The following is an 11,322-nucleotide window of genomic DNA, read 5'->3' as shown; positions in this document are numbered from 1 at the left end:
CTGGTCTGAAACGCGAATGGGAGGCTGTAAATCTGAGTTTGCGCCCCTCAAACACAACTCGACTCTCTCTCCAACCATCGACTCCGACTGAATCAAAAATCTGCAGACTAGAGCCGATCAGCTCAGACTCAGCCAGACTGAGAATCGGGGCTAAAATCAGGGTAAAAGTTGCGTAGTGTAACCCCAGCTTTAATCTCAGGGTGAAGAGGGCTTATCCTCAATCAGACTTAATATTCATAGTTAATTAGTAGTTATTTGCTTGGTACATTTTGTTACCAGCTATGATAAGGATTTGTAGGGCATAATAATGGTCCCCTTACATGCTGTGCAAAACACTATGATGTATAATATACAAATAGCAGTTTCCTGGAAAATTCACACTAGTTATTGCTTTATAAAGGACCCTGGTGATGCTACAGCCATTCGTGGCCAGGAGTCCAAGACAGCACAATTGGCCACGATCTCTGGGTGGGTAGGATGCCCCCCCCTCACCCCAACACTCAGCGCAATGCTAGTCATCATAGGTGTCTGTTAGCTGATGTAACAGATCTGGTGGTTAGTGTTTTCCTCTGAGCACGTTCAGCTGTCCAGTGATTGGGGAGAAAATTGGGGAAAAATCCAAAAAAATATACATATAATAATAATAATAATGGACTAATGAGCAGCCAACTACTGGCTTGTTAAGGCTAAATAACCGTATTACTGTTCATCTATGATGAAGTGATGCTAAAAACAAAGCTAGGAGCGTACACGTAAACAGTAAAAGGGAGTGACGGCACTTTTGCACTACATCAAACATGATTATCTTTAAAGAAGGAATAATTATGATTACGGAAAGAACCAACAAGTAACTGTAACACACTGTTACTATTGATAATCACAATAACTGACTAGCTCTACCAACAGTATCGTAAAGAGATGTGCATTAGTATATACATCACTCTGCTTGGGTGATTTGGTTGCTGTCGTACTCCCCGCTGAACACTTTAATTTCCCTCAGCTGATTTTTCACACTGTCGTATTCTTTCTGCCACTCCTCCTCTGAGAGGGAGGATGGGTCGATCTCCAGGTAGTGGTAGGCATCCCTGGACTGCGCTCTGAATATCTGAGCACCTTTACCAAAGGAGCCACCAAAACGTCCCCAAATCTGTGAAATTTTAACAACAGATGACGGTCAGACCTCTTTAATAAAATAATAATAACATCCAAACTTCAGTGCATACTGACATCAGTTACCTCCAAGGCTTTTTCTATTATCATCAAAAAACCTTCTTTTAGGTCAGGGTCAACAAAATCTTCAACGGTCTTGTCTTTGATTATGCCCAAGTTCTTGTGCACCTTTTCCCAAAATTTCCCAAGCTTATTAAAAATTTGCTGCATAAGAGACAGATTGTGCTGAACTTTTCCAAGGTGGACTTCATCGGGGATGGAATCTAGAAAAAAAAAACAGATGGAAAGCACACTTAGTTCTCACATCTTCAATGTTTGAGATAAACAGTGATTCAGAGTGGTTTGGTGTGAAATGGTTCAGATCTCTTTACAGTGGTGGTGATAGGAACCAGGGGTCGCCATGACTACAACACAAATATAGACACTTTATTTACTATCCAAAACCACCAGTGAACCTACACGAGTCTTCTGAGTTTATCCCAGGGTTTCAGTCTTGTGATTTTTCTGTTGTGGCTCTGAATTTCTGGCTTCGCTGCTCCACACTAGCATAACTAGAGGTGAAACACGGCTAAACTTACCCTCCTTACTTTGGAAGAGAAAAATGTTCCTCGAGAAAGTAGATAAAACAGTCTGTGATCCTCATACGATTACCCCTGAACCCTGATCCAACTTAAACTGGAGGAAAAGCTACCAAATTAGTGTTTTCCTGACATCTATATTGATCTCATACTCAGCCCCTCTCCCTAATCTGGAGACTCTCAAAGCATTTAAAAGCACAGAAGCTCACCGGCTCTTCACGTCAGGGTGGGTAAAGGATCCCATGGTGTGAGAGGAGAAAAACTCTGTGATCATAAGAGGGTAACGACATCAGCTAATTAACACAGATGTGATCAATTCTGGCCTTTAGATAACTTTAGCTAATGTTAACAGCCGAGAGATAAACAGTCGTCCCCCTAACGGAGCTGCAGACAGCCGGCATAACTTTACTCTCTGTTTCTGATTTAAATGATGTTTGAATGGAGAAACATGAAGGTTAAATATCAGACTGAATGTCGTGGGTCGGAAAGCGACGTCGTGTTTCGACAGACGTGATTCTGTAAGTTTGCTAGTGCAGTTAGTTCAGAGTTCAGCTCCAGTCCTGAAACCCCTGCACTGCATCACTGTGGTTTCCTGGTTAAAATACCTGATATTATTAGCTGATTAATCCCTTCTTGAGCTGAACGAGGTGTGAACAGCAGAGAGAAACACTAAACTATACAGTGCAGCGGCTCCAAGCCTGGAGTGAAAACACTGAATTAAAGGTCTGTGCGTCTCTCGGCTTCTGTTTCGTCTTGCAGGTGAATCATTCACAAAGCACAGCTGATCGAAGGCGTCGTGCAGTGCATCCACTCCCTGATTCGCTCCTTAGAATGGGGGTGACTATACAGTTTGACTTAATTTGAAAAGTGAGAGTATATGTAATGTTGATGATGGGAAAATAGTGGAAAACCTGAAAAAATAAATTTTCTTTTGGGACTATTTTGCTTCAAATCACCCTGCATGTATCCCTCCACCATGAATGGATTGAAATAAATGGATTAAAATATATTTTAAGCCAAAACTTGGTCACAAAACAGTGCTTCAGACATCAGGCAGTGAATTCATAACCATTTCATGTAGTAACTTTCTGTGCAGGAGCTTTTAAAGGTGGATGCCTGGTTCCTATCACCACCACTGTGAACAACTCTGACTGTAAGTTTCTCTAGAACGCAGCATTTCACTCCAAACCACTCTGAATGAACTTTGCTTACATCATAACCGTTTAATTGTGCAGAACCTGTTGAAAAATCAGTGGAACTCTCCTTTTAAGAGCTGTCCTGGCCTGTGAGGGTTCCCTAGTCCAGTAACAGAAGTTGACATATAAGGCATTAAAGATACAGAGCGCTGCAATAAGGGTGGTTTTTCATGGGTTCCGTTTGAAAATGGTTCTATATAGTATCCAAAAGGATTCTTCTATTGTTACGAACTTGAATAGAAGAACTGTTTTGGGTGGTATGTAGAACCCTTTTTAAAAAAGTTCTATATTGAACCATCTACAGCACATTCTCCATTGGTCTAAAGAAGGCCTTCATGATGCAAAGAACCCTTATCATGCAAAGGGTACTTTGACTGCTCATGGTTCCATATAGAACCATTTTCTTTACAAAATAAAATGGGGAATGTTGGATTAACCACTTGATAAACAACTGGTCACTTGTGTCAGTGGGTCATTGGTTCTTGACTTGCAAGTTGTGGACAAGCAAGTTGGCCATTTTTTGAGGTAAAACATGTAGAATGGTCCAAGATTTTTGGACCAGAGCCTCATCAATGGAAAAGTGGCTTGTGAGATGCTGAAAGCACAAAGATCAGCAGATAAAGACACCAACCTTGGTCAATCTTCTGTTTGGCCAGCTTCATTTGCCAATCCGTTATCTGGACCTGTATGTCCCATTGTTTCTGACTCAGAGTGGCCTTTTCAGAAGCGAGGCGGTTCACTTCAGATTGGAGAGTGTTGATTTTCTCAACAGCACCAGGAGAAGTTGCCAAAGCACTGCTGCACTCAATAGTGAACGGCACGGAAGCAGATAGCTGTTCAAAGCGCTTGTGTCCTTGTTTACTGAAGCTTACAAAATGTTTGACAAGATTTTGCAGCTCGAGATTTTTGTCACCAATCGTTTTCTCGGTTTCTGTCAGCTTTTCATTGGTTTCTTCCAGCATCTCTTCAAGGGTCTTTAGCGTTTTCTTTATTTCTTCATTCTCCTGGAGCAGCTGAGCAGACTTTTTTTCCATCTCTGTCTTTTCAGCGTTGATGTCAAGGGTACTTAGGGCCAAGTTTTTGTTGAGTAGATCGTATCTGAACATTAAATGGTAAAATTAAGCACACAAATCATTACAGTCAGCAGTCATCAGGTTGCATGCAAACGTTTGGGTTGAACAACAAAACATGGAATTTGACCAGTGGCACCAAATCTTTGGCAGACTGATTTACATCCTCAGTGAATCTATTATGAGAAGAATGCAGCTTCTGCATATGGCTGTGTCATAAGGATAGGCTGACAGTACATGACTGAGCTGCCCTTGAGCAAGACACCTTACCTCCAGCTCTCTGGGCGCTGATAGGGCTGCCCACCGTCCGAGCAAGTGTGCTCACTGCCCCTTAGTGTGTGTGTTCACTAGTGTGTATGTGGTGTTTCACTGCACGGATAAGTCAAATGCGGAGGTGAAATTTCCCCATTGTCGGACTAATAAGAGTCACTTAATCTTAATCTAACTTCATCTTAAATCACAAAGTTGCCATGCCAACTTTTCAGCCATGCTGACTTTTCAGCCTTGTTAACTTTTCAGCCATGCTAACTTGTGTTACATCTCCGAGCTAACGACAGGCCTGCTATGCCTTAGACAGTGTTGCCAAGCTTACCATCGTCTCCTACTATGAGCTCCACTTATGTGGGGTTTAGAAATTTAAGTTTTTGTTTCTACCCTAATACATCTACATTCCCACCCACATAAATTTCTCATGCACTATGAGAAATAAAGGTTCTGCTTAGGTACATTTTTCGTTCATCAAGGTACAAACAATGTAAATGTTCTCTCAAAGGTACTACAGTGGTTTTAAGGTCTGATTGTGAACCTTAAATAAGTTTCTCCAGGTGAAAAGTTCGTATTTGTACCTTTTCATAACCGAATGATTTAAAACAGAACAGTAAAATAAAAGCCTGGAGTCGAGACGGGGTGTGTGGAGTCAGTACAGCTTAGAACATATCATTTCAGTGGATTATGGTTCAGTTATGTTCCCTGACTAAAGGTACTGAGATGTACCTTTGAGGGTCCCACCCCAGTGATAAGAGGGGAACTGCCCCAGTGACAGTTTACTACCTTTATTTCTGAGATTGTGGTTGTCCCCAAACGTTCTCATTACAGAGTGGTTAAATTCTTGACACAGCTCTACAATCGGAGCAGCAAGAGTCATGCATACCTCATGCCAATCTTTGACATTACCTTTCTATTATCCGGTTCACTTCTTGAATATTTTCCTCGATCCAAGTTCTCGCCTTCTCCAGGTAATTCTTAGCTATCTCTGGTTTATCTTTTTCAACAGCAAGCTTCAGCATTGGAAACAGGGCTGAAACTAAGTTCTGACTGGTGCCCAAACACTGTCATGGTAGGAGGAAAGTGAATTATATGTACATTACATTTTAAAATACAACATTTTTCCGTGTGTGTTAGTGGGTGGGGGTGGAGGGGGTATCGCCCGTCCCAATTTTTCAAAATTACATTTTTGTCCCACCTGCTCTAGTGTTGTTGAGTTTGTGGGGAAATTTGAAAACTTTGCAAATCTGCTCTCACCGCCCTTCTATCTGAAATACAACCACACAACTGGTTTTAACATTAGCTACTGACTCTGTTTCCCTTGTGGCCCACAAGGTTATGAAGCCGTTTGACTGTAGTTAGATTCCTAATATCCATGGTCAAATTTGCTGTTGATGCTGGGATTGAGACCCGTGCTCCTCTGACCCACACACATTAACACCCTCAATCACATCCACACCCATACGTTTTAGAAACCAAAGCGTTGACTCACTATTCTTACTCTATATGAACAAAAATTGATTTAAATGCATTTCTGATAGTTAACTACTCAGATTTGATCATACCTTCAGTAGGACAGCCTCGGAGGATACAAAGAGAAGTTGGGTTTCCAGCACTCTCATCCTGAGCAGCCGCTCACAGTTAGAGAATTTACCCAAACACAGGTAGGAGAGGTGGTACAGCAGTGAGACCTTCTGAGAACATGGGAGGAGCTCCTCAGTGAACACTGGGTTCCATTCTTCATTGGTCGACACAAGTTCTGAGATTTCCACAAACAACAACAAAAAAGAAAGCGTGTTAATGAAATGATAGAAAGAGTGGTCAGCAGTGAAACAGCAGCACTAAACGAATGTTGCATTTGAAGGACCATAGGTACAGTTGTATGCAAAAGTTTTGGCACCCCAGATTAAATTTTGTTGATTTGAAAATAGCAAAAACTAAACAAAAAAAAAATCAAAAAGTAAAAACGTTTGCTCTCGTGGATGATGTTATTTTCAGAAAATGGGCAAAAACATGTAATTTCACTGGTGTTTCTAACTTTTGCATATGACTTTATGTAAATTAGCCCTCCAGAATAAAAAATATTGCTGCTGTTGGAACAAAACTTTGTATCTCCATTTTTATTGTTTGTCAGTTTTTGACATAATTTGAAAATGCGTGTTACCCTTTATAATGTTTGTAAATTTTATGATGAATGGACCAAAAGAAATGACCCAAAATGACCTTGAAAAAAGGTCTGGTTCCACTGACTTACATTAAAAGTAAAGGATTTTCCTTCTCCTGTAAAGAAGTGATTTCGGAGATACAAGGTTTTGTTCCAACAGGTGTGTTTTATTACCATCCTCCAAAAAAAATCAGCACATTTTAGTAAATCATTATTTGAAATGTAGTCTCGTAGGCTTGGTTTCGACAGACGTGAGATGCACGTCTACTGCAGCTGCTGTGACTGATACCAAATGGAAACTGAACCAAAATGGAAGCTTATCTGTTCCATAAGACAGACGACTAAAAACACTTTAAATGTTATTGTTTTTAAGGGTTATTTTGAGAACGAGTTCAGAAATATCAATGAGTATTTTGCTGTTGTTGGAACAAAACCTCATATCTCCATTTTTGTCATTTTACATTGTTTGACATAATTTGAAATCGCAAGCTGCTCTTTACGTTGTGCCAAAATTTCATCATCAATGGACCAATAGAAATGCTCCAAAATTACTTGGACCAAATAAGTTCTACACTGACTTCCATTAAAAGTTAAGCATGTTTTTCCTCATGTACAGTTACCTTTTTGGAGATATGACAGCAACGATTTGGTACCTTTTTATTTATTTTCACACTTCTAATAAGTACTTATGAAAGTTCTTAGTTCGTCTGGCATCTTTCAGTATAGGAACTACAGCTTTATTAAGCAGAACAGAAGCTGAACCCTCCTAATAGAATGAAATTAAACCCAAGAAAGAGAATGTTTACAAGTGGAACTGAGCTTCAAATAAATTCCTTTTCACTAAAACTTGAACAGAAGAAAAATGTAGAAAGTATGAATTGCTGTAGTTTTACTTGCCTTTGCTCTGAGCCATTGTAGTTCTGTAGGAGTTCTGTCCTGAAAATCAGAAGACATTTCACAGACAAGAGTTTTTGGAAATGTTTAACTGTTACCTATGAGAGAAAAGTGATCAGATAAAGTAAAAACTGAGAGAAACTTACTTGCAGAGCTTGGTGCTTCTTCGTGATGTGAGGCACTGTGTGCTCACTGCCGAGATTTTATACCATGAACCTCCACTTCACTGGAAAAGACGTGCAGCATCGGACCAACTACAACACTTCCCTCTACCAGCTCAAACAGCTTAGTGGAGTTACTTGGAAAAGCTCAATCTGAAATAACAAGTTACCAATAACATATTGTTTATGACGCTTGAAATAAACAGAATCCTATTCAGTTTGTAGTCTGTTGAGTTCCTAGTCAGCTTTGTCACTGTGTTCCATCAGCAGGTCTACAAAGCCACAAACGATGAAGCCTTAGCAGAGAAATAAAGCAGGTTTAATGCTATAAAAGACCCCCCTTTCCCACCGCTAACCCTCTAAGGAACATGTTTAAAAGGAATTATCCATGGAATATATTCAGAATTTATGGGATACTGATCGAGTATCGAAATGTGTGCCAAAAAATAAATGAAAGGAACTTGTTTTGAGGTAAATCCAGGAAAAGACAAGGAGGTCCTAGAGTTCCATAAGCTGGCATAGAAGCTTGGCACCACAGATCTCCTGTTAGCTCTAATAGGCCTTTTTATTTTATACTTGTCGCTGGTAAACCCCACTGTTAAAAGTCGTCTTTCACTGATTTGGCCAGTCAATAAATATTGAGATTTTTTAGCCCTGAAAAACATAATTGTGACCACTTAGCAGTGTTATGCTGCAAATTAAAGGAGATATTTTTGAGACACTCTGCCTCAGTGACACTGTATTTAGTACCAAGGAAAAGTTTGGACACACCCCTTCAAAGAACATGTAAATAATAAAATAAAAACTGATGTCCATCTGCACTAACAAGCTGGGGAGAACATTGGTAGCCCTGCACCGCATCACCACCGTTGATAAACGGAGGTCCGTTGTCTTCCCCTTAGGCAGCAAAAGGTTCTATGCAGAACCATCTACAGCACATTCTCCAGCAATCTGAAGAAACTTTCTCGATGCAAAAACAAAAAAAACAGTTCTTTGTAAATGCAGAACAAGCATGTTAGACACACTTAAAAGTGTGTGTGTGTGTGTGTGTGTGTGTGTTTGTGTGTGTGTGGAAACCACAGAAGTTGTGCCCTTAAGCTGTGGGACACGGGGTTCGTTGAGGAGCTCGTCCCATGTTCTCAGCAGGTCTCCAAGCTGTACCACCTCTCCTACCTGTGTCTGGCGAAGTTCCCGAAGTTGGAGAGGCTGCTCCGGATGCGAGCAGTGGAGACCCAACTTCTCTTTGTATCCTCTGAGGCTGTCATGCTGAAGGTATCGTACACTTTTCCACATTCATCTGCCATTTAGAGCCTGATTTTTCTCATCAGAAACCCCTTTGCAACTGGTTTCCGCTCATCAGAAACCTGTTTTTGCCCATCACAAACCCACTTAAAACTGCTCATCGGAAACCACTTTGTAACTGGTTTTTGCTCACTGAAAACCCATTTTTGCCCATCAGAACACTCTATAACAGGTTTCTGCTCATTAGAAACCCTTCATAACTGGTTTTCACTCATCAGAAACCCATTTTTGCCCATCACAAACCCCTTTATAACTGGTTTCTGCTTACCGGAAACCTGCATTTGCATATCAAAACCCCTTATAACTGGTGACTCCTCATCTGAAACCCTTTATAACTGGTTTCTGCTCATAAGAAACCCTTTATAACTGGTTTTCACTCATCAGAAACCCATTTTTGCCCATCACAAACCTTTTTACAACTGGTTTCCACTCATCAGAAACCCCCTTGTAACTGGTTTTTGCTCACTGGAAACCCAATTTGCCCATTAGAACCCCTTATAACTGGTGACTGCTCATCAGAAACCCTTTATAACTGGCTTATAACCTGTTTTTACCCATCAGAACCCTTTATAATTGGTTTCTACTCATCAGAAACCCTTTATAATGGTTTGTGCTTGTCAGAAACCTGTTATAACTGGTTTATAACCCATTTTTGCCCCTCAGAACCACTTATAACTGTTTTTTGCGCATCAGAAACCCATTTTCTCCCATCACAAACCCCTTTATAACTGGTTTCCCGCTCATTGGACGCCCGATTTTACCCATTAGAAACCCTTTGTAACTGGTTTTTGCTCATTGGAAACCCGTTTTTGCCCATCAGAACACTCTATAACAGGTTTCTGCTCATTAGAAACCCTTCATAACTAGTTTTCACTCATCAGAAACCCATTTTTGCCCATCACAAACCCCTTTATAACTGGTTTCTGCTTACTGGAAACCTGCATTTGCATATCAAAACTCCTTAAAACTGGTGACTCCTCATCTGAAACCCTTTATAACTGGTTTCTGCTCATAAGAAACCCTTTATAACTGTTTTTCACTCATCAGAAACCCATTTTTGCCCATCACAAACCTTTTTACAACTGGTTTCCACTCATCAGAAACCCCCTTGTTACTGGTTTTTGCTCACTGGAAACCCAATTTGCCCATTAGAACCCCTTATAACTGGTGACTGCTCATCAGAAACCCTTTATAACTGGCTTATAACCCGTTTTTACCCATCAGAACCCTTTATAACTGGTTTCTACTCATCAGAAACCCTTTATAATGGTTTCTGCTTGTCAGAAACCTGTTATAACTGGTTTATAACCCATTTTTGCCCCTCAGAACCACTTATAACTGTTTTTTGCGCATCAGAAACCCATTTTTGCCCATCACAAACCCCTTTATAACTGGTTTCCCGCTCATTGGACGCCCGATTTTACCCATTAGAAACCCTTTGTAACTGGTTTTTGCTCATTGGAAACCCGTTTTTGCCCATCACAACCCGTTTTATAACTGGTTTCTGCTCATCAGAAACCCTTTATAACTGGTTTCCGCTCATCAGAAACTCATTTTTACCCCGCAGAATCCCTTATAACTGGTTTCTGCTCATTTTGAATCCGACACCCTCTCAACTACATCAGTTCACACACATAAGAAATCTACTAAAAATCTGCCATGACATTAAAAAATGAGAGAACCCAGAACAATAATGTAAAAATGATTGAAATGTAAATCTTTTATGGTGATTATATAAAATAGTTACATATTTATAAAAGTCAAACTGGATACATAAAAGAGAAATGGAAAAAATAATGACCAAACAGATTAAATTAAATGCTAAATCCAATTAACTGGATGAAAGGGTTTCAGATGCACTTTGATTTTTTTTTAATATAGCTCTGGATTGACAGTTTAGGGAAAAGTTACTTTATATATCATTTATTATTTATATTATATATAACATTTATTCACCACAAATTTGCACCACTGCTGAACACTTGGCCAAGAAAAATGATTTCTACTAAAGCTTTGATCTGAGCTGCTCAGAATCAAGCAAATGCCTCGAAACTCACTGGACAATTCATCCCTGTGTAACAAGACAATGACCTGAAACATACCATGAAACAGTGCATTTCACTGTTATTATGATTTATTGCGATTATGATTTGTGCAAAGATTTTATTAGAATGTAATTTAGGACACTGTGATAAGAGAGCTACAAAAGATGTACACAATTTAAAAAGATGGTTCTTCAAGGGTTCTATGGTAAAGACAATGGTTCTCTATAGAACTATGAGCCCTCAAGAAGACATTGCATGATTCTTTGCATCATTAAATGGTTCTTCAGATTGAAGAAGAACGTGTTTTTTGTGGTTCTGTATAAAACCTTTTTGAAAACGGTTCTATTAAGCACCAAAAATGGTTCTTCTGTTGTAACAAGCCTGACACTGTAACAATAGAAGAGCTCTTTTTGGTGCTATATAGAACCTTTGGTAACACTTTCTATGAATGTCACCTTTGTAAGCACCTATAAACACA

General features: G+C 39.8%; 1 protein-coding gene across 1 annotated transcript; it reads right to left on the bottom strand.

Moving 5' to 3' along the window:
* Nucleotides 1-259: 259 nt before the first annotated feature.
* Nucleotides 260-7,541, bottom strand: LOC118815989. Its single transcript, XM_036582458.1, has 7 exons — nt 7,483-7,541; nt 7,340-7,378; nt 5,844-6,037; nt 5,188-5,342; nt 3,576-4,042; nt 1,237-1,433; nt 260-1,147 (listed from the first exon to the last, which is right to left on the bottom strand). Exons 2-7 carry the CDS (start codon nt 7,353-7,355, stop codon nt 938-940), a joined length of 1,239 nt encoding a protein of 412 aa, XP_036438351.1. The 5' UTR covers nt 7,356-7,378; nt 7,483-7,541; the 3' UTR covers nt 260-937.
* Between the last annotated feature and the right edge of the window lie 3,781 nt (nt 7,542-11,322).

Source organism: Colossoma macropomum, unplaced genomic scaffold (genome assembly GCF_904425465.1).
Source record: "Colossoma macropomum unplaced genomic scaffold, Colossoma_macropomum, whole genome shotgun sequence".
Classification (NCBI taxonomy): domain Eukaryota; kingdom Metazoa; phylum Chordata; class Actinopteri; order Characiformes; family Serrasalmidae; genus Colossoma; species Colossoma macropomum.
This window is presented reverse-complemented; position numbering and strand designations above follow the sequence as displayed.

Coding starts and splice junctions, on each gene's coding strand:
- LOC118815989 (XM_036582458.1), bottom strand. Junction 4,043..5,187: donor GTGAACCGGATAATAGAAAG/GTAATGTCAAAG, acceptor TTTAATGTTCAG/ATACGATCTACTCAACAAAA. Junction 1,148..1,236: donor TAATAGAAAAAGCCTTGGAG/GTAACTGATGTC, acceptor AAAATTTCACAG/ATTTGGGGACGTTTTGGTGG.